At 39.8% G+C, this 23502-nt stretch overlaps 1 protein-coding gene across 1 annotated transcript in view; it reads left to right on the top strand.

Moving 5' to 3' along the window:
• Positions 1 to 1162: 1162 nt before the first annotated feature.
• arid2 (AT-rich interactive domain 2) overlaps positions 1163 to 23502 on the top strand; it is a 44438-nt gene continuing 22098 nt past the window's right edge. The window contains exons 1-4 of the mRNA XM_086201009.1: positions 1163 to 2254; positions 2378 to 2471; positions 3372 to 3469; positions 20095 to 20228. Of these exons, the coding sequence (XP_086057135.1) occupies positions 2163 to 2254; positions 2378 to 2471; positions 3372 to 3469; positions 20095 to 20228 (418 nt within the window). The 5' untranslated portion in view covers positions 1163 to 2162. The remainder of the gene's footprint in view (positions 2255 to 2377; positions 2472 to 3371; positions 3470 to 20094; positions 20229 to 23502) is intronic.

Genomic DNA, 23502 nt, shown 5'->3' with positions numbered 1-23502 from the left:
TATTGCTCCTTCAATTACCGTTAAACGATAATAAAATGAAACTCAATCGAAACCAAGTCAAGTGTGCACGTTGGAAGGATAACTAGCGCGTGAGCTAGCTACGTCTACTAAAATAATTTAACGCCATTCCTCTTTCGGCTACACCTACTCGGAGATTGATATAACATATTCAAGAGGACAACAGCAGCTTTATTCCAAATATTTTATCTAGGAAGTATCTTGTAAACTGGTGGCAATAGACGTAACTTGACCTAGTTAGCAATATTAGCAGGTTTTAATAAGGGATTGGAATCTGACATGCGACTGCAAATCATCGCTGCAGCGAGCGTCCATAAGATCCTTCTTAAGACAGTTTTATGTGGCGTTAATAATTCTGAATTAGGTAGGAAACGCCACGGTAGGGCAACGCTTATTTAACATTCAATTCCGGATAAAAGGATTAACAAATACGGTACAGAGCTGGTTAGTGGTATTCTAGTGGTATTAGCACCTTCTGCTAAGCTATCATGCTAGCGCACCACCGACTCATTAGCCTAGAATTCGGTTGACGGGTGCGGAGTCCAAACAGGAGGCGTGAGGTGAACCCCGTCGTGCTGCAGTTTGTTTGCAAAAACGAACAGTATTTTGAGAACCTCACGCAACGACACACACTTTTCCGCTGTCTAGTGTCAATTCCTCAAAATGGGGTCTGTTAACGTACGTCTCCGCCATTTTGTGACAGGTTTTTCATTGAGCAAAGGGGTACGTGTAATGGTTGAATGTAACCCCATCAAGAAGATATCCTGCCTGGCAGTCACAGGGAAAAGGGATCAGGAGTAATTTTCAAACATCCCATGAGATAAAACTCTTTTTGAAGTGGTCACCGGGGGATGGGAACAGTTTACTACGATAACTAATATTGAGCTACTAATTTCTCCTTAAACCAAATATATATATATATATATATATATATATATATATATATATATATATATATATGAACAATTTAATGTGCGCGAACAAAACTTTATAAAAAAAAAGGATAAAGTGATGATCAAACACATAATGCGCTCATTTCTGTCTGTCATGATTTCAGCTAAGACCTCCACCACCGCACTTTAGGATGAAATTCTGCTGTTATATAGTGTATGATTCAATAATGTCACAGTAACGCATAATTAAATTGTAATAAGTAATTACTCATGTCAATGTGTGTTTTTTATTTAAATTTGGGATTACTAAATTCTGTGGCACAGATATGTTAGAGTGGATTTGGGGGGCAATCCCATCAACAGGCTATGATTTCTTGAAAACAGATTATACCAGTATAACAACATGGGAGCTTAAAAGCTACATATTTCAAACTGCTATGGCTGTACTTATATGAGCATGCATTACTTTGAAATGCTTGTAATATTTTGCTCCTGTGCCATTAATTAGCTAACATCAGCGTTGTGAATAACTTGTTTTTGAAACTACTTATTACAACTATAGTAAAGCTTTATTACTGACCGGAAAATTGTACTTTTAATACAAAGTTGGCCTCTATTACATGCCTGGTTTCGATAATAGGGGACCTATGTTAATTAGTGTTATCCCCTCCCCCCATGGGACATTTTCAAGTACCTCCTGACCCGTTTTCCAAACAGTGAGACGAGTTGTCAGACGGTCCCTTAAAAAGAAAACAGTCTCTATTGTTCCAGCACCCGCTCTGCTCTGGACGACGTAGTGCCGCCTGTGGCCGCAGAGGGCGCTGCGCGCATGGCAGGCCGGGCTCCGCGGCCTTCACATCTTTTTGTCTGAGAACTGGATCCCTCTGCCGCTCTACAGTGTGTGCGATAGCCTCGGAGCTGCGTCCGTAACACACTGTCAAACCACTCCAAACGAATACAACCGCGACCAAAAGCATTAATTCTACACCTTCTGTCATGGCGTTTCTAATCTGCCGGTAAATCGGTCGTATTTCTGAGTGTTCGTTGGAACTTAGTCCAGGGTTGAATCGGGCTTGCTTTCTGTGTGCATCAGTCTTTATTAGCGAGCTGCCGCTCTTCTTGCTATCAGCTATTTCTTTAACTTTTTAAACACTCAGCCTCGCGAATGACTGAGCGCCGGCGGAGTATGGGATCCTTGGTGTCTTAAGAAGCGACTGAAGTGGGCTTTAACCGTTTTTGCATGCAAAAACAATGGCAAATTCGACGGGGAAAAATCTACCAGATCAGCGAAGGAAAGGACAGGCTTTCCTGGACGAGCTGCGGCAATTTCACCAAAGCAGAGGGTGAGATTGGGGCGTCTTTATCGCCGAGAAATATAACTTTAAATCGGCATTGGATGTGACTGCGAGTTGCACTAAAGTGTTATTTAAACCCATGTGCGTTTATTTCTTGTGTTATCCTCTCAGATCGCCGTTCAGGAAGATTCCTATCGTGGGTGGGAAAGAGCTGGATCTGGGTGCTCTCTATATCAGAGTCGTCTCTTTAGGTGGATTTGCTAAGGTGAGTGGGAACTAAAAGTGGATTTTCTCCACACTCTGCTGTGTGTGGACTCCTCATTGGACCACTCTGCAACTCCGTGTGGGTACCCCGGGACAAGTGTAACCCCCAGGAAAATGTTAGTGGGTCGGTGTTGGCCTTGTGCTAGTTTGCCATGTATCTCTATGCAATGTGGTGGCTTGTGTTGTTGTGTGCTTTGAATCGAGAGTCCAACCGCTCGGAGTCAGAGTGCAGTTGGAGCGACTCAAAATTAGCGGGCACGTTTAACATCGATTATCGGCACGGAGCCCGGCCTCGGGAAACGCCGCCGAGGACGTAGCAGCTCGCCCGGGCGTTTACCGCTAGTTTCCTCTAGGAAAAGCTTCAATTTTCTTTCTCGCCATGGCCATTTTTCTGTGGCTTCATGGCTGATGGCAAAATGTAGGCCTCATAGGCCCATGTAGTGAATAAACGGTATCAAAACTTAGCCTTGAATCAAAGGGGTCGCCGCTAGCTTAAGCGTTTGTGTCTGCCCGGAGCCCGTTTGTTTGGAGTTTGGCCTCGTTAGTTTTTAACGCCGAAATAGGAAAAAAAGTTAGCTCGTTAGCTATATTGCTAACTAGCTTCAACATACTACTCTAAAGGGAGTTGTACTCACTGATGTGTCAACTGTAAATATGCTCGGATATTAACCACAGTAGCTTATTTAAAGCCGTTCTTATTGCTCTTGCGTCCATTTGAATCAAGGTTTAAAAAGAATCAGATATTTGAACAGTTTGAGGAAGTTATTGATTAGGAATATTGCCTCATTTTGGAGGGGGGGGACCTGTGGAAGACAAGACCAGATGGTTGTTCATGGAAGCGCTCTTTTTTATTGCTGATGCCGGTGCTTTACTTTCTAATTTATAAATGTCATTCTTTCAGGTCTCTGACAAAAACCAATGGATTGAGCTTGGAGAAGAGTTTAATTTTCCCAGGAGTTGTTCCAACGCTGCATTTGCTTTAAAACAGTACTACCTTCGGTAAGTAGCATGGCCATGCAGCACTCATCCTCAAAGGTGGCATGTTGGAAGTGTTTACAAACGGTAATATGCAATAAACAGAAGCTAGCCTCTTAGCTCCTCTCTGCTAGGAATCCAGTCGTACATTATTATTACATTATGAACTTTTGCAAAATTCTTTTATACAAGAAATCTGCAAATAAGTATGTGCTTAATATTTTTGGTAAAATGGTTTTCAGATGTGATGAGCCTTTTTTGTAGTTTTCTAAATTCATTTTGGTTTTCTTTATAAAATGTTGCATCTAGCAGGCTTTTTTTGGTTTGATTGTGCAGAAATGGGTTGTAACATCCAAGGCTCAACACAGTCAGCTGCCAGTGATAGGGTGTCTGGTGAGAATGCAGCTCTCCCAAACAGCTGGCATTTGTGGTTTTGGTGTTACTGTTCTCTCTGTACTCTTCTTCTTCCCCACCTCAAACAACGATTGTTCCCATCACTAACACCTGTCTGCAGGGGATTACACCTCTGTAGCAGAGAAACCCTTGTCGCCACTCAGATATGTTACAGGCCATGGCAGTTCACTGGCAGATAATGTAAGCAAAGGCTACTTATCTATTTCTGTAGCAGCTAACTCTGTAGAGCTGATGAGTCTTTTAGTTCATCATAAGTTCAGATAACGATCAGAATTTGCTGCAGGGGAAGATGCCTCTAGTACATGAAGATGTGCAGTAGTTAATAAGGTCTTCTTGAGATCCAATATGACCACAAACCTTGATGACACTTAAACCTGTTTTATGTTTTGAGGGCTTGAAATGCAATTTTTCTTAATCAGAAGATCATGTAATTTGGTGCAGTGGTCTGCTTCAAAGCATAGACAGCTGACAAGATTGTTGTTTTGCTCTGTTTGTCCTGGAGAAGTGATGGTAGTGATGGATGTGGTGTTGGGTTTCTGTGATTTGATTTTGTATGGCTCAGTAAAACACTACCATTCCAAAATCTGTTTCAGCTTTTGTCTTAGGCTCATTGTTTCTTCTGAGCGTGGCTGAAGTGCCTGTCATCTGATTTCTTGAGATTCTAAAATAATTTTCAGAGGACACAATCAGGCCAACTAACTCTGGAAATGTTTCCTAAATAACTGTAATCTGATACACCCTTAGCAAATCACAAGAACCGGCCAAAATATATGATGTTTGCTATTTGCAAAGATCAGTCAAATAATTAAAGGTAAATTTGATAACTATTCACCTGTGTTAACATAAGCAACGGGGTCAATTTGTGTTCAAAGTTGCTTGGTGATCTGTACATCAGGGAGCAACATATGTAGCTTGACAGTTGAGTGAACTGACATGCTGAATGTCACACTCGTATCGCGACAGCCGCTGGAACTCATTTGTAAAGTTTATCTAAAGAAGCTCAGTGTGTTGGATGTCAGAGGCAGCAGGCAGCTTGACTTGTCTTGCTTCAACCAGGGATGATAATAGAGAGAATATCCTTGCCTTCCTCATGCTGCTTTTTTGCAGACTGAATGTGATCACTCAAGGAGTGCTGGCTGACAGAATGATGCCTCCCCCCCAATAAGTAATGTAATAAATGTTGAGGGGAAACGTTCAGTTTTCCCTCAACCAGGGAGGTTAGAAGTCATAGCCAGTGACACAGGATCTGTACTCAGTAGAGCTGTTTCAGCTTTAGTGTTGCTCAAAGACACTCTATTTGCTAGCATCAGATGGTAATCTGTTGGCTAGTATAATGATGAATCTGTAACAACTTGCTGGTTGTATGTTCTTAAACTGTGGAATTTCTTAAGAATGTACTGAGGGGAAAACAATACAACATTAAATGTGATGTGGATATGTATTACTATGTGCATTAACTTTCAGTTCTTTCAATGAGCAGGTTCATAAAAATGGAAACTCAGAAAATTGATATAAATCTCTAAATATTTCTTATGTTTTTATGCATGGCGTTTCAAGATTCAGTGAATAAATGATGACGTTCTCCAGATACACATATTGATTGTCACTCAAGCTTCCGTTCTATTCGAAAAAACAAAAACTGGAGGCAAATGCAAACACCAGGAAAATCTAACTCTATTTCCATTATCTGTCAACAAGCTGTTTATCCAACTGGTTGTTTTGTTTCCTTCATTTGAATCCGTGTTTGTTCGCAGTTTGTTTGCACTCTCTTCTTCTGCAGGGGTAGACAGGACAATTAATGCATCACCTATTGCATGTTTCAATGAACCAAATCCAAACTGTCACTTTCCAGTAGTGGATGGAAAGTCACATAAATTGGCATTTTCTTTTGCCAAGTTTGCTGAAAATAATAGTGAAAATGATAATAATACACATTATGTGTAGCTTTGCTAATACTGACTGACTAGACCTATCAGAAAGACTGAAGGTATTCAGTGTGGCACATGATGAGTCTTCAGTTATCTTATATCCTCAAGTGTCTTTCATGAAAGAAAAGACTTTTGAGTGTAATTCTATTTCTTTACTTAATGAATTGTTTGACTAAGACTTTTAAATATATTTCATGAATTTGGATAAGTTCTATTGCTTGTTAGTCATCCACGACGTTAGTATGAAGCCAGTTCATTTTATGATTTGGTTGTAAACATGCGAGAGGCCGTGTGCTGCAAGGTCTTAAACCTTGACTCAAGACTTTTCAAAATATACTGTGTACATAACTGCTCATGTCATGCTCCTTAAACCTGACCTATATCAGGTGTAATTTACTGATTCTTTCATTTATTTATTAATCACATCTTATTTGTAAAAATGATGAAACTTGCACAATTGAACTAGAATATGCTGTTTCCATGACCCTAAACAAATTGAGTATTGAGAATATTGTCATTTTGGAATACATATGGAATATTGCACTGCATTTAAATTGAGCCACAGACTGAGTAATTTTGACAAATTTTTGTCATCTGTGGCAAAACCATATCTAAACTTCTGAGAATACCTACAACATTGAAGTATTGTACAGTGAATAGACATGAACTCTAAATTTATTGACTTCAATGCAATTACCCATCATGTTTACATGAGTTTTTGTTTACACAACAATGTCATCTACATTTTTTTGTAACAAGTTAGAGCCTAAGCCTCATGAAAATGTCAGAAATATTCACCGTTTTCTTATACGCATAGAATCACCTTCTTGAGGGCCTAAGCATGCTTGAAAACTCATGAAAGTTTATACATGCATCGGGCCTGGTGACACTTTTTGTTGTTTTTCTGGGTCTTTTGTGTGATTGGGCAAAAACTGCCTCAGTGCCCACTAGATGGTCTTCAAACTATTCTCGCTGGCCATCATTTTCACCTACATGAACAAAATTTGGTAGCAAATATGTTGCATGACAAAACTTACCAAATAAAGTCCAGTGTTGCTATGATTTGAACCCAACAGGAAGTTAACCAGTTTTAATTTTATTTGTAATTTTAGGCTATTACCAGAAGTTGTACTTGGTACTGCACTGTGCTTTTGGGCTTCAACAGGTTGCCTTCAGGTTTGGTCAGCACATAGCACAGATCTCATTGATATTTATTTGCAAAGTTTTTTTTTTTTTTTGTCACGCTGTGGTCATGGTCAGCCATTGAATTTTGCTAAGTTTGTCATTTGAGAAGAAAACTCTTAGACCTGCTTCCCACACGGGAAGCAACATAATAGATATTAACTGTTTTCTCTAACACCACCTAATGTACTCAGGAAGTGAGGATACACCACATATTGGACGTATTGGTATGCTCCTATATAAAGATTCAAAGTTTTGTCAGGTTTCATGATTCTCTTGCTCTCTGTAACTACGAAACATCCCGATAAGCACAAATGCAAAGGCTCACGTATGGCGTTATTTAGGTTTTATTTCTTTCAGATATTTTGTTACTTTAACAAACGACTTAACAATAGCATAGCATTGCTATGTATTGCCGTTATATTTGGGTCATAAAATGCTCATAGTAGAAATATTATTCATTTTTGCAGTGATTTCTCTGACACTATTATCAAACACAAATTGTATGTTACATTTTACAAATAAAATTTGAACAAATTTGTCAGCGTCTTAACTGCTGATGCTGCTAGAATTGATGTTTTGATGAAGGCGTTGGCAGGTCCACACTGTGGTTGCGGGATCAACCCTGTGACTTTAGCGTTACAGTTTATTCTGTTTGTCTGAGCAAGTTTCCTCTGGCCACCTGTTTGAGTTAACAGGAATATCATGGTGCTGCTGGGCTCTACTGAGCACTTCCCACTCAGAGCAGAGTAATAAGCAGCGGTGAGCTTCAGCGCCAGCTCTTGTTGCTGTCTATTGATATCTGAATGTCACTCTGTAATAAGAGAGCGATGCTTGCCAGAAAAATGTTTCCACCTCATTTTCAACTTGTTGAATCACCACTTTGACATCAATGGTGCTGATTTCGTTTCAGCTTTGGGGGAGGAAGGACTCGCTGTCTGTATCAAACTGTGTTGGCATCAAATCACACTGACACACAAAGGGCATGGTCACCGTCAAAATGCAGCACTATTTTTGCTTCGTTGTCAAGATTTAAGAAAAATATTTATATTGGAATGAAAATTAACCAGGTGTAAGGAAGAGCTACTGATTAGAAAGGGGAGGAGCTTGAGAATTGTGTCCAAATTTCCAGGAGGAGGAGGCCATCTGATAGGTGAAGGAGTGTTACAGGGCTGTCATTAAGTTAGCGGGGAAGAGGTCACATCCCTCCACAACAGTCAAGCACTGGTTTAAGTTCACCTCTTTCCTCAATATTATTGCCCATAATTCAGTCACTCAGCTGGTGGAAAAATAATTATTTATTGAGAGGGCTGGACAAAAGAATATCTTAAAATAAACTGAGAGAAGTTAAAAGACCTGAACAGTTTGCTAACAGTAACTCCCACATTCACCAGATGAGACAGGTTGTAAACACATCAATATCACAATTTTATTTCAAGTTTGACATTTCATTTCTTGCTGTTGATGGTGTTTTTTTTATGTATGCATTTTTCTTCAATAAAGCAATAACAGTTAAGTTTATTATGCACTGTTTTTTGCCCAACCAAGGAATTGATAATGATAACAAAAAGCCAGTCTAGCAGATGGTATCAATTAAATTTAGACTTCTATTCTACACTATTCAACACTTCTATTGATGATTGAAACTGCTGCAAAGTAGTTAGATTTGGTTTAAATGGACATGGATGAAATTCAATGGGCAAGGCTACCACCCATTAAAAAAATGTTTGAAAGTTACAAAAGGAAAGTGTTTACTTAGCAACCTTTTGAAGTATAAAAATATTCAGGATCTGCATTTCACGTAAAGAAGAGTACTCAACATTCCCTGGGAACTATTTGAATATTATTTGAAAGTCATTATCCCTTTCCCCATTGGATTGACTAAAAAGATATAGAGTAATGTGTGTGAGATAGCGAGTGAGGCAATGTAGACATGCGCTTTGTAGAGAATAATTGGCACGAAGTGACGTCAGTCATAGAAGTTAGTTTACAGGTTAAACTACAGTTATCTGCAAATGAATGCTACAGCCCAAGTTGTGACACTAGCTTTGCTGTAGCTTCATGGCACTACTTTGATGATGCAACTAGTCAATCCTGCCCCCTTGATGCTTGCTGATTTTGAGGCAACTCTGTCCACTCTGTTGCTAGATCAAGCATCTGTGATGTTTTCATTTCTCTTGCACACCACCTACAAGTAAGGGATGAGGTTGTTCGCAGATAGTTTCCAGTTAGTGGAGGCCGAATCCAGTTTTCTTGTGGTTAGAAAGATTTAGATGAGCTACAGTGATTTGTTTCTCATCTTCCTGACTCTCCCATTATTAGTTTAACATGAATTAGGAAGTGGTTTGCACTAAGCCATCAACCCTTGTGGGAATACAGAGTCCTGATTTTCAGTAAAATGCCATTTAGGCACACACTGTAATTTGGGAATGAACAAATCATGTTATGAAATGAAGCCTGTGACAGTGCTACAGTCTTTGACTCGTATTCCAAACTGCAGCACATTGTATTAGAAGCCAAGTCAGGTGATGCTTAACCCTGATTCAACCTTTGTTTGACGTCTCCACTGCATCTCCATTGGGAGGAAATCAGGCCCAGGACGCACTGACATCTAGGAACCACTTTTTTAATGTTTTTGTTTGCTCGTAGCTTTAACTCAGCTATGCTTTTAGTTTGGCGGGCTTCCACACTGGCTTAAAATGTGTAAATTGACACTTTTAAAAATAATTGGTTTAGAAGGCTTCTCCAATGTGGTAGAATTTTGCTTCAATGTCAAAAGGATGTCAAATGGCATTTGTTGAAATTAATTTTGCCTGGATGGTGTTTGGTGTTTTGAACAGTATTCTAGGAATCAAAATACTGATTGATTTCAATAAATGACAGACATCAGGCTGTATCTATCCTCCTGTCACTTTGCTATGGGATGAAAGATTTGGTGGGCGGCACTGCTTGGAAGTAGTGTGACTGACCGGGATATGCTGGTTCAGTCCTCACCTTCTGTATCAAATTGTCCTTGAGCAAGACACTGAACTCATTATTGAGTGAGCATATGAGTAGGTTGGCACCCTTCATGAAACACGCGCCATCAGGGTGTTTAAATGAGGCAACATTGTAAAGCGGTTTTGAATACAGCCAAGACAGAAAGGTGCCATATAGATACGAGTCAATTTACCATATGGGGTTATTGTAAGATTTGTGGCAAATGAAGCTAAAGTGGGTTACATACGGGGGGTGGCTAGAACCTATCCCAGCCGCCTTCGGGGTGAGGCGGGGTACACTTTGGGATGGATGGCCAGTTCATCACAGGGCCAACACATAGACGGATAACCATTCACACTCACAGTCACACCTATGGTCAATTTAGAGTATTCAGTTAGCCTAGTCCCCTCTTTAATGTCTTTGAACTGTGGGAGGAACCCACACAGTCACGGGGAGAACATGCAAACTCCACCAGCCAGGGCTCAAACCCGGAACCTTCTTGCTGTGAGGTGACAGTGCAAACCACCGCACCACCGTGCCGCCAACTCTCAAAAATAAATAAGTAAAATGAAGTACTCTTCAACTGGGAAGAGTTACAAATAAAATTCTATTAAAAATAAGTTGCTGTATATCTGGTTGTCTCACCAATCTTTTACTTATCGAACCAAAACTATTGAATGCAGCAACCAATGAGGATAGGAGAGGTTGCAGGCTAGTGCATTGCTCTGATCTCTGGCTGCTAGCCTTAGCCACTTTCCATTGTTAGCTTTCTCAAACTGAACAGGTTCAATGGGGTGATGGAGTTTAAGTGTCTGATTAGGTTTATTGTTTGGGAGGTTTTCCTCGTGGGTTTCCTCCACCTAATATTTTGGCCTTGCATGTTTTACAAATTACAAGTCTGACCCTGAATTTTTATCGGGCTCGGCTATGCTGCCTCCTGGCTGTGATGCTGATCACATCAGTCCTCTACAAATTTTGCTAATTTGGTCATTGTTCATTGATTTGTTTTTATCACATGCATTTTTTTTCTTCAAATTTGACATGATTTTTTGTGAATATTTCCTCTCTGGCTTGATTATGCTCCGTGCAGGTAAATGCGATGCCCTTCAAAAATAGTTTTGCCACTATTTCTGTAAAAGCAGTTCACTGTAGCCAGTCACCGGTCAGTTCAAGCCACTGAAAACCAGCCGATTCTGGTCCCTGGCTTGTCAATCGGTGCATCTCTAATAAAGTAGGTTATCCTATTGCTGTCATGGTAAGTAGCATCAGGTTTTCATCAAAGTGAAGGAAAAGTGAACTTTTCACCAGGTCCACTATTTCAGTTGCAGCCTCTCTGATGGCTGTTCAGAGTGTGTATTAAGGTACTGAGGCCCTCTGCAACTCTGACAGAAGTCAGACAGTAGACGCACCATAAATGAAACAGCCCGGTAGAGACTGAGAACAGTTTTGCTGTGCTCATTTGGCTTGGGCACTTGGAAAAGCATTGAGAACCCATATTTTCTATATCAAAAGAATTGTTTGGCGCTACTTTCAGTGTGCCCTTTTGTTCTGTATCGAAGCATCTGCGATGGTTCTACATGTGTTTCTACTAATAAATTATTCACCAATTGTTGTCTGTTTCCCACCAATTGCATATTGACAATTAATTGTACCAACCTGGCCTGGTTGTTGCTCTGCCTCCTCTGCTGCTTTGTGTAGCACCGCAGACTACCACATGCTTCCACTTTCACATGTAGTGAGGACTTCTATTAGAGGGATGTAGTGTGTCACCCCAACTGGAGTGACTGGGACACATACTCATATGACTTCCCACCTACAGATTCAGACATTTTTGTCTGTAGGGAACAGGGGGAACCAAATCAGCAGCCCCTTGTGATGTAGGCAACGCAACAGACTGTTGCACCACCTGTGTGCCCCCACCTGTCTGTCAGGGGCAGGGAAAAATTGATTGGGGTCCTGCTGCATGTTTATTAACTGAGTGAATAACACATCAATGCAACACACGCAAGTTGAAAACGTAACCACCCCAAAGGGAATGACACTTTAATTAAATTTATTTTATTATAAAACCAGTGAAGTTGTCTAATGTTATTTTGAAGTTGGAAGCTGAATTTTTGTTTATGAATTGAGACAAAAATGGTAGGGAAATAAGAGGAGAGATGAAAAATTCACCTGACTGCAGTAGTGGAAGAAGTACACAGTTTCTTCACTAAGGTAAATGTATACTTAACACGGATTAAACAGAACGGAGGGGTAGTTGATGTTGAGTTTACATGAGTATCAAAAGTAAAACTGCACATTCTACGTGATGTTTTCATATTTCAATGCTTTCTGTTCTCAACCCTTAGACCTCTAAAGGTCGTGTTAAAGTCAAATGCGTTACCGTTGTGACCACTTCAATTGTGTCCTTGAAGTTGACAGGCTTCAAATCTGAAAATGCATCATCCTCTTCAGGTTTTATCATATTTTCTGTGCAAAGTGTTACTTGAAAATATCTCGTAACTGATGGGCTAGGAAAAATACAGTTTGTAAAAAGTAATATATATTCTTTTAGCTATGTGGAGTAAGATTACAACAGCTCCTAAAATATAATCCTAATCAAGTACAGATACCTTGACATGTTACAATACTTGAGAAACATTACTTTACACCACTAACTTATTGTATTTATTTAATTGATATCTGAGATGTAGGGTAATGAGCCTGGGCAATAAACTACAGTAAGAATGGACTCGCTAACAATTTCAAAATTGCTACAATGTTCAATTTCTAAATTTAAATGCCAACGGCTATATTATGTTGGAGTGCATGAATGAACCCAAACCTGTTTCTATCGTGGCTCATAAATGGTTTATAGTCATTCTTTAAAAGAGAGTTTACCATGACTGACATACAAAAATACAATCATTGAACAGCTGTGTTGCTCAGTCACACCATCCACATTGTTTACGTATTGTGGTAGAAAATAAAATTCACACTCCACAGGTGACACATCATCAGTCACAGACTCCCACCAGTCAGAGCCTTGTTCTAGTTGGACTGCATCAATGCAGGTTGAGCAGAAAGGATCAATCATATGAAAGATCCTCTGCTTATGGATATTGTTCTACACACTTGTATTTCCTGTATATGGGATTCTACAATCCTAATCACAGATGAATCAGTCATATTTGTCAGAGAGGACATGCATCAATATGTTGAGCACAGCTCTTCGATGAAATAAGACTACAATAGTTTAATTCTTTGTAATGTACCGCAGTGTTACGTCACAAGGTCCCATCTTTTCTGCTCCTCCCTAAAATAACAGTGCTAGAGATTTGTGTCTCACATGGTTTCTAAAAGGTGACAGAAGAATACAAACAACATATCCTATTACTTCCACCACTATTTTTTGTAAATAATTTCTCAGGTTTACAGCTACCACAGCAGCCACAGGGCCAATATATATATATATATTTATTTATTTATTTATTTATTTCCAGGCCAACCAGGAAGTACGATGTCAATGGGTTATGGTGGGCAAAAGCAAGTGTACTTCTCCACTACTTTTATGATAAATTACACCTAAATTCAGTCATTATGTGTAAAAGAAAAGAGAGGCTTTTAATGAACTACACTACGAAAAACGACCATTTAATAATTATGACTTGTTTCAGGGTCTTTATCATAACTGCCCTATAATGATCAGTAACTTGAACTAAGAATGACTAGGGAAGTCTTTGTGTACAGTGATTGGAAAAAAAGAAACCCTTTCTGCTGACTCAACCACCAAGGCTGTCTTTTTTTGGAGCGCGCTCAATGTACGATGTAGCAGCACAATGGCTAGTTCACCCTTTCATGTCACCGTGCAGCCAATAGTTCTTTTTTCATGTGAACAGATGCTACTAAATTCACAGGCTTAGGTATGTAAGTCAGTATTAGAACAATAGAGATTTTACTACAATTCTCTGTGAACGCTTTAGTGTAGTTAACCGTGATTGGCAATTTGCAATCACGTTGGACTTGTGTGACCTCACTTTTTACTCATTGCAACCAACATTTAGATTGAGTTCTGTTGTGAATTTGAGCATGACCTACTTTATTTAAAAAAAAAAAAAAAATTTAAAGAGATGCAACTTGCTGAAGTAGATGATGACCAGAAATGTGTTCCAGAAATAAAAAAAAGTATAATTTTCACATTACTTTGACATTGTTGTGACATCACTCTTCATACTTGCAAAGCAAGCCAAACAGAAACATTGAACAAGCCTTACACTCCGCAGACGTATTTCACTACTTTTTCTGCTTGGGGCATGCTAATTTTCACACCTGTTTATGAGATTATTCTGGTTACTATGATCCTCGTTGCTCCCACTCTAGTCACTGTGAATGTCATCTGAAACATCTGCATGAAGTGGCCTTTGATGTGGCTGGTGTTGGCTGTTTTTAGTCCCTTGCCTCATCTGAGGTGCTGCTTGTGTTGTGTGGACCAATGACAAAACAAAAAAGAAGGTGTCGAGTAAACTTTCTATTGCCGATAACATCTAAAGGTCTTTAAGACCGTGTCATCGTCTGTTTATGTTTTGGCCTGCCCTCCAGCAGTGTTGGCCACCACTGATAGCCTAATCTTGTTCCTTCAGTCTCCTCCTTGTACTTGACAGTGGAGCTAGAATCTGGCTAGAATTGTTTACCCTCTATTCTTTTGATGGTTCTTTTGGCAATGTTGTAAGGCTCATTTTTTGTGTGGTAGATTTTGATAGGTGTTCTATAGGCTGTAGTTTTACAGTAGAACTAGAATCACCTCATTTCACAGTGCTTTGTAACTCTCTGCATTTACTTCAGCATTCGTATAAGGACTCATGTTTATGAGAATGTGAGTATATTCTTAATATTTTTGCTTGAGAGATGACCTATCTATATGTGTTGAGAAACTCGCGGTGGGGGGGGGGGGTTTAATCAATGCTGCTGTTCCCTATGACAGCACATTAAGAATAGAGCCTTGGTGCTGAGGATGCATTTTTTTCCATTTGAACCTGAACTTAGTCCTGACAGATGAGTGGCCAAGACTGACCAGAAATCAGAAGGTGTGGTGGTGCATCCTGTAAATGACTTAAGCAACATTGTTATACATGGGTTATAGGCAGATTGCTGTAATACAGTTTACGCAATGTCATCAGCTGCTACAAATATTATGAAATGTGTGTGAATGTTGTCCGTCGACAACATTCACGTCTTTATAATGATGAACTCTTACACTTAGCTGTAACTTCTGTAATTGAACTTGTACTATTTAACACAATGTGGAATTGTGGTTTACTGGGCATTGTTGTGGAAGAAGAGAATTCTCCCACAGATGATCCTACCAGCCATGCTGCTGTTGCTAGTTGAAAGTTTGCGATGATTCCCCAACACTTAGCTTTGTGTAAATGTGACGGTGGTTCTCCACCACCCAATAGATCCTTGTCATTGTGCATGAGGCAATTCTGTGTTGAATACAGTTCAACTTCAGCAATGATACTATCTATAGCTAGTCCATCTCAAAATGCTTTCATACCATTCATTTTCTTTCTTTGGTTTCATTAGGTTTTAACCTCTGTGATGGCAAATGTGTGATGTCCTTCAACATTTAGCTAGACTTTTTGATTTTTTGTTTTATTTTACCGCTCTCTCACTTGTGTTTGGCTTGATTGCTGTCACATAAATGGTAAACCCCCCCACTGTACAGGCCAGGGGAGAGGGTGGGATTGTACTTATTTTTCACAATATTTTCGCTGAAAGCTGACTTGATCAGTTCTGACCCAAGCCTGACAATCACTTCTAAGTATTGGTCAGAAACCAATCCAAAACTTTGAGTCAAACAAGTCTTATCCAGTGTTGTCCATCATGTCATTTAGCTAGATTTTAATAACATTGTTTTGCTGGTTACATGCCAACATATTTGGCAATCTTCACTTTCCTTGCCAAAATGAAAAAAGAAATAAGTCCAATCAGTCATCAAATTGAATGCTTTGGTGACTTGCCCGGGATTTGTAAGTCCCACCTCTGACTTTCATGCATGCCTTCGACTTCAGTTGGACACTATGTCGTCATTTAGCAACTACTCTCATAAAACACCAATAAAATGAGGTTACCCTGGGGTTTTTAAAGAAAAAGATAAAAAAAGAATGTAAAAGTTAAAAGGAGCAGGCATATAGCAAGTTGTTGGGCCATTGTCACATCTTCCTCTTTACTCCTAGATATAAGTAAGGTTAGTTCAGCTCTCTGCCTATTCAGTACCAGCCTTTCAGAAACTATTATTCTTCAGCCTGAGCCGATCTACAAGTAACATGACATGCCAGAGGTTGAGGCCAGGAGATCCCGATTTAAGGCCTGTCCCTCATCAGTCATATAGTCACTCAGTGACCAAGCGATGACACATGGGAATTGGATAATTACAGACACCAAAATGATGTATAAGTCAGGATGACAGAATAAGACCATAAATGCTAGAAGTCTGTGTGTGCTGAGTTTGAACCCTGAGGTTTCAAGGGTCTAGGGTCTGAGATTAAAGTCAGGTTTCTGCCTGCACAGCTTTAATGTGACATACATACAGTGTTGTCTCATTTGGCACTGGCATTTAGAAACCTTCCTGTGATTATTGACTAAGCAAACCAACCTGAGCCTCTGTTGAGCAGCCGGCCCTATTAACTCCCAGCAAACATTTCTCCCAGAAATTGGCAGTGGGTGTGTTTGCATGTCTGCATCCATGTCCAGCAGGGGGCAATCGACTCTCACACACTGACACACAGAGAAGGCATTTGGGTAGCCAGGAATCCGAGCCAGGAGTGTTTGCTATGCTATCCAGATGACTGTAAATAACACAATATGTCCAGGGCTTATGCAGCAGCATGCCTTTTTATCCCTCCTCATGCCTCGTTTGTTCCCTGTTCTTTGTGATTGTAACATTTTGAAGGCAAAATATATATAGATTGAAGCATACTGGGTATCTAACAGGGATGATGCACACTTTTCCCTTAATGGTTGAAGTAAAATAATGGTTTGTGAACCACCTAGTGGTTTCTTTTGGCTGGTGCATGCTATTCAGGTGGGGAGGGGACTGGGGTTCCTATCGTTATGCATATATTAAATTGGGGAAGTGCAGGCACAAGCAGCTGCAGTCAACCCCCTCCCTATGCCCCCACCCATCTGTAGCCTTTTTCTGATCGTGCTCAGACAGCGGTTGATGACGCTGCATTCAGGAGCGGGGCCTATCTCTCCCACACTCTCTTCACTCTCTCTCTCTGTCTCTCTACAAGCGAGAGCTCAGTGTATTTATAGTCCAGCGTGTCACCCGGCAGCCAGCGGACGGGGGATTACCTTGGCCATGATGAACAAGCGGGGCCTCATTCAGAAACAAGCGCTTGCTGGCTTGGTGACTCACGGCCACACAGGCAGGGTTCACCACAGTATCACTGCTGAGATATTTTGCTGCGTGAGTGTAAGTGTGTGCATGCGTTGTTTGTCTGGCAGATTTCTATGCTTTAGTATAGGGTTTTTGCCTCTAATCTCAGAAAGCCTGGATCCTGATTGTTGTTCACGAAGGAGAATATTTTTCTTTTTGCAAGTTTAGGGCAAGTGTCTTAAGAATATGTGTTCCAACATGCACACATTTCTATGAATTGCCCCGATGGGATGTGGCGCGACTCAAGTAACTCCATTATGCAGTTAAATGTGGGGTGCATACAGTCACAGGAAAACCTGGAAAAGTCAGGGAATTTAAATTTCTAGCCCCGGAGAAGTTTTTGAAAAGTGGGGAAGCACATGTGAATTTTCTCATTTCATCCAGTATCCTGCAGCACTAGTGTACACTGTTCGAAAACATATTGATGTTTTATATTTTCTTTTTTATTTTATAATTTTATTTTTTGAAAATTCACAATATCACACACTTCTGTTAATTGGCCAGAGTGACCTGAAGTGACAGACTCCCTATCAAAGAATACAACTTCAGCAGTGTCTCTCTCAGTGGGTATTATTATTATTATTATTATTATTATTATTATTAAGTGGAATAAATCCCTTTTTTTAAATTTGTACAAATTTTAGTATTTGTGTCGTTGATGATCTTTATTTTATGATAATTATTCCACAGAAAAACTGCTTGTAAGCAAATTAAAACAGCAGTTTTAAATAACAGTCAATGTCTTCAGGTGTGAGTCTGAGGTCCATTCAATCTTCCTGAATTGGCAACATCTTTTTCCAAGAGAATTGATTGGTCAACAGGGGACGTATTTACACAATTTGATCTTAACCTTTTTAGGAGCCTTTTAGGTCTGCTGCACTAGTTTCCATGATGAGATATTCCCCACAAAAAAATCCAGCACTCCTGTTCTAAATATATCTTTAATTTTTGGTACGTAAATGATTGATTTAATCACTTATGAAATATTACACAGCATAGTTTCTTATCTGAGTTTTCTGCAACCCATGATATAAATGTGAATTTTATTTTACATGGGGCAGATGGGACAGCTTCCAGTCTCTGTATAATCCAAAATGCTATCATGCATTGACTGTTTAGTAAGAGGAAACAAGTCAACTTTCGACAAGAGCGTATTAAACTCTCATGAAGTTTGTTTCTGCATGGTCCTTCATGATTAATTACAATTGCAGTCATGATGTCAGTGTGTATGATTATTAAACAACAATTAGGCTGTGATTGAATTTCAATAAATGCACGCACATGTGTCTGTGAATATGACAGGCAACCTATCCACTGACAGTGTGGATTTTACGCCCACCAGCTGTTCTAATTTGTATAGCCTGTGTAGCATGTGTGTACAGTCACACGAATATTCGATGTGCAGGCCACAGTGACCAATAGAGTTGCTGCCAAGCAGGAGCGTGAGAAACAAGTTGATGCCGATTTGCTTTAATTGAGATAAATCACATTTTAATATTCCTTCTGAAAGAATATTGTTGTTGTTTGAACCTATTTTAATATCTGTGTTCATGAATCATATCAGTACTACCAATGATTAACGTGATGGAAAGTTTACTCTTTACCATAACTATATGCATTGTTTTAAAACACAAAATTGACTTCCATGTACAGTACAAAAAACTCCAAGCAAATGCATACACTTGAAACTTGAAGGATTGAAGGACCACTGAAACCCCCCCATTCATTCCTTGCATTGTGTTTGTGGTGAGAACTGAGAAGACATTGCCTGTTGGTCAAGATCAAATGACGAGCCTCATTTTAATGCTGGTGTACTTGCATAACTTGCATCCAACAACTTTAAATTGGTCTTCTGTTTAAAAGCCACAGTACTTTCTAATGGGCCTTTGTGGCTTGGCATGCAGATCTTTGTCTGCGTTGGGTAAATTTAGTTGTGGACCCTCCTTTTGATTGCATTCAATCAAAAGATTAGCAGGTGACATTGTGTGACGCCTGTCTGTCCTGCATTCAGTCCAGTTTTGTAGATTTTTATATTAAGAATATTTGTTGACAGCCTTTCAGTTTACATTATTTGTTTATACGTGTTACTTTTATTTAGCTGACACCACGGCTGGTAGGTTTAACAAATTTACTCATCAATACACCAAATCACTCAGGTTCGTCAGGTCATCCAGGCTCAAATTCTCAACTAATAATCTCTGCACCTGTTACCAGGTGATGATGTTACCAGGTTTAGATTAGAATCGAGTGTGTTGAATACGAAGCAGGAAAAATTGAAAGCAGTGCTAGAAAAGAGCTCAGATTCTTTTGCTGGCATTTTTGTCGAACTATTTTGGAAGTCTCTTATTTCTAAAGCTTAAAGATGCATTGCAAACGATGTGTGGTCAGATTTTTGAAAGAAACTTTATGAGCTGTATTCTTTGCTGTTCTTAGATATGACCAAACTGCAGCTGCTTATTCGTTTAACACTTCCTGTTGTTGCCCTGAGCCAGAAAAACCGACAAGTCTGCCGCATAGTAAAGTGCTTCAGTCTAATGGAGGAGTTCAGTGTGCTTGCTTTCTACACGTGGCGGTAAACATCCAGATAAATGCCTTCTCTGATTATTTTGTTATCAGTGAGGAAGAGTGATCTTCTATTTTCTCACAAGTCTTGGAGAGCGAGTGGAGCATTTAAAAAGTCACACCAAGCAAGTCTCATATTATTGTCTCTGTCCTTCCTTCCACAGATACTTGGAGAAGTATGAGAAAGTCCACCACTTCGGCGAGGATGATGATGAAGCGCAACCAGGGAATCCCAAAGCCACTCTTCCAATCGGTGCAATTCCCAGCTCTTATAACTACCAGCAGCACATTGTATCAGGTAGGCAGGATGTAATCTGTTTTCACAGACTTTCCTCCCTCTATATCCTGACTTCATTTGGTTCACCTTTTTCTCTGTCGGGTAGATGGATTTGATTTGGATTTCTATTTGCACGCTCGTCTTGTTTTCTTTCTTGCTCAGTTTCTAATTCTCGGTGAAGTTCCTCTGGTTTCTTGTCCTCGCTCTCTCTTTCCCGTGGCCAGCTCAAACACTTAATCCTTGCGCCCGATGTGATTACAGCAGAGCATTGCTTCATCAGCTGTGTGTGAGCAGCATGGGAAAGTGTGCAGCCCACAGGATAAATTTAGGAATTGGGTTTTGCTTCAACAAATAATAGCGTTTGGTTTCAAAGGCTAGATAGCTTTGTTGATCAGCCAGATGGTGGCTGGACTTTTCAGTACAGAGAGTTAAATTCTGTAGCATAAATGGACAACAGCAGACAGTCCACATATGATTATAATTTAATTCAATATACATAGCATTCCAAATTTTGATATTGTGGTTATTAGTTGGTTGCATTTATTTAATTTCCTCAAGGTATACATATTTTGCAGTGGAGACCCCAGGTTTAAAATTACATCCTTCACCCAAGGTTTCTGTTTACATCTATGTAGATCAGAGCCGATAAATACCCGCATTGACTACAGGGTCAAATCACATTTACGTCAAACCCAATTAAACCTTTTCTTATCTTGACAGTAGAGGTAGAGACGGTAGAGATATCGGTTAAGATGTAGAGTAACTGGAAGAGCTGTCCAAGTAACATTCCTTTGTTGTCTGAGGACAATGTAGACCATACCTTAGCCTCACAGTGACATGAGTGCGTATCCCCAGGTAACTTTTTTTTGTTGTTATTTAATCTTTTCTTTATCTAAAAATTAGGGATGGGAAGATAAACTGATATGCACTTGTACACCAACACGCACAGGCAAAATGCGAGTGCATTGGGAGAATAGCTGTGAATGGATGCAATTGGGGGGGGGGGGGGGGGGGAATCAAGGTGCATCGGTTATTAAAAGTTTCCATTGGCAAAATTCAAAATTTTGGCTATTGAGTCTTTTTGCATTACTTTGTGCATGTAACAGACCAAGCAAGACGTTCTTTTACACATTCTTCCTCCAATTAAGTAGGCTCTATATTACGTTAATTTGCACCGCTGCGCGGATGTACTTTTGTGTGCATGGACATGGGAGCATTTTAACACATTCATCGGGCAGGCTTTACAAAACAAACATAGCAGAAGCAGAGAAGATACACTCATTTTGCAGCCACAAGTCCAGACTGACTGCAAAGGAGTTAACAAAACTTTACTGTGAATTTTCCAAAAAATTAGAACTTTTCAAAGAACGAGAACTTTTGCAAGATGTGCTGTGCTGCTTTGCGGTACACAGGCAGCACGACGAACCTCATTATTCACCTGAAGCGACAGCACGGTGTGACCTTGGTGGCCTCCAACAGTAACAGTAACTCGGCATCCCCCACCATGGGGTCTGATACTTCACTGTCCAAGAACGGTGTGCGCCGTATTGAAAGCTTTTTCCATGCTCTGGTGGGTAACAGCTCAGTTCATACAAAGGTAATAAATGATGCCATAGCCTTCTTTATTTGTAAGGATATCCAACCTTATGGTGTTACTAAGAATGAAGGCTTTATACACCTTCAAAAATTTTTGGACCCACAGTACCAAATAGGAAGTTCTTCTCTGAGAAGCAAATCCCTGCCTTGTATGGGTCAGTGCCACAGAGCCAGTGAAAAGGCCAGTTTGTCAGTGGTCTTAATTTTATTAGCTTAATAAACATTCAAACTCATTGAATTGTCCAGTGCATCATGATTAAATTGTGAATCATTTAGTATTGCACTGAATTGTGCTTTGTTGAATCAGATTTTGTTTAATTGCAGTGCATCGTGATTAAGTTATGAATCGTATCGCACTGCGAGTTGCTGCATATGTATCGTTAATGTATCGGATCGTGGACAGTGTATCAAGATGTGTATTGTATCAGCCTCGTGCCAGAGGTGGCCAATCCTACTACAAATCAGTCCGGGGTGCTTTAAGTAGTAATACTGATTCATAATTTGTAGGTTACTCCATGTCCATGCACAAAGTCTTTGGCCTGATAATTCTTCTAAAACACTTGAGTTTCAACTGAGATCAACGGTTGCTGTGAAGTTACGTCAGGAGTGCAATTGTTTTGAATAAGTATTTCAGATAGATGGTCAGCACGTCTTCCGTGTAGAGAGCAAAGTGCAAGCATGGTGACTCCGTCACTCAGCATTGTACTGCTGTGGACTGGGTACTGTAGGGAAACATATTCACCACATAAATACCCACCTTAAAAAAATCGTATCTGCTTACATGTATGATACATTGTAACATTTTTGCAGCATTTTCCTCTGTCCTTTCTTTTGGCTTAATTTTAACTGTATAACATGTTTGAATTCTTAGGCATACTGCATAATGTGTTCCTCTGCTGCAGTGCATTCTGATTCAAAAATGTGATGCCTCATACATCCCCACCTCTATGAATCTGTATTTTTTTCTATCCTCTTTTAATGTTAGTGTTTCCCAAGCAGGCTTAGCAAAGTTTGACTAAATGAAAACAAAGACTTGCAAATTATCTTACCTTGTTAACCTGTTTGAGGCTACTTAGAAACAAAACAATCTTAAAAATTGCCCTCCCCCGTTGCTTTTGTCTGTTTAGCCCGAAGTTTTCAAAATGCCCATCATCTTCGGAGCATGTTTTACATGGAGATTTGTATTCATCATTTCATCACTGATGTTTTGACAATTTATCATCTTGTTTGCCTTGTCAGGCAATTGTTTTTCAGAGTAACAAGGTCTTCAGTGCAATATTTTTAAGTTAAAATAATCTTAAATCAATATTGGTTTACGTCTTGAGTCATTTAGAGGAACTCTTGCCTCTGCGTAGCTCTCTGCCTTTTGTCTGGCTCATGAGCCAGGTTATTACATGTCACATATATCAATTTTATTGCACAGTGAATCATTTAATTCAGATCTGGCTGCAATTTTCAATGCTCTACTTGAGCCAAGGCTATGAAGTGTGTGTTTGAAATGATTATTGCTCTGATGTTCTCTACGCAAAAAGTATTGACTTTGATTATTCAGAGTCCAAACATACTGCGTCCTTTTAGGATGAAAGAAAAATCTTAATTCATTCAACCCTAAAGGCCAGCCTTCTCGTCTTCATTCTCAAACCCAGGTCACACACAGTGCATTTGCGCTGGCCTCACAGTGCTGTTGTTGTGTTGACAG

This window comes from Aulostomus chinensis, chromosome 4 (assembly GCF_037954235.1).
Source record: "Aulostomus chinensis isolate RoL2024-O1b breed Wild chromosome 4, RoL_Achi_v1.0, whole genome shotgun sequence".
Lineage (NCBI taxonomy): Eukaryota > Metazoa > Chordata > Actinopteri > Syngnathiformes > Aulostomidae > Aulostomus > Aulostomus chinensis.
The sequence above is the reverse complement of the archived record's forward strand: the minus strand, read 5'-3'. Positions and strand labels throughout refer to the sequence as shown.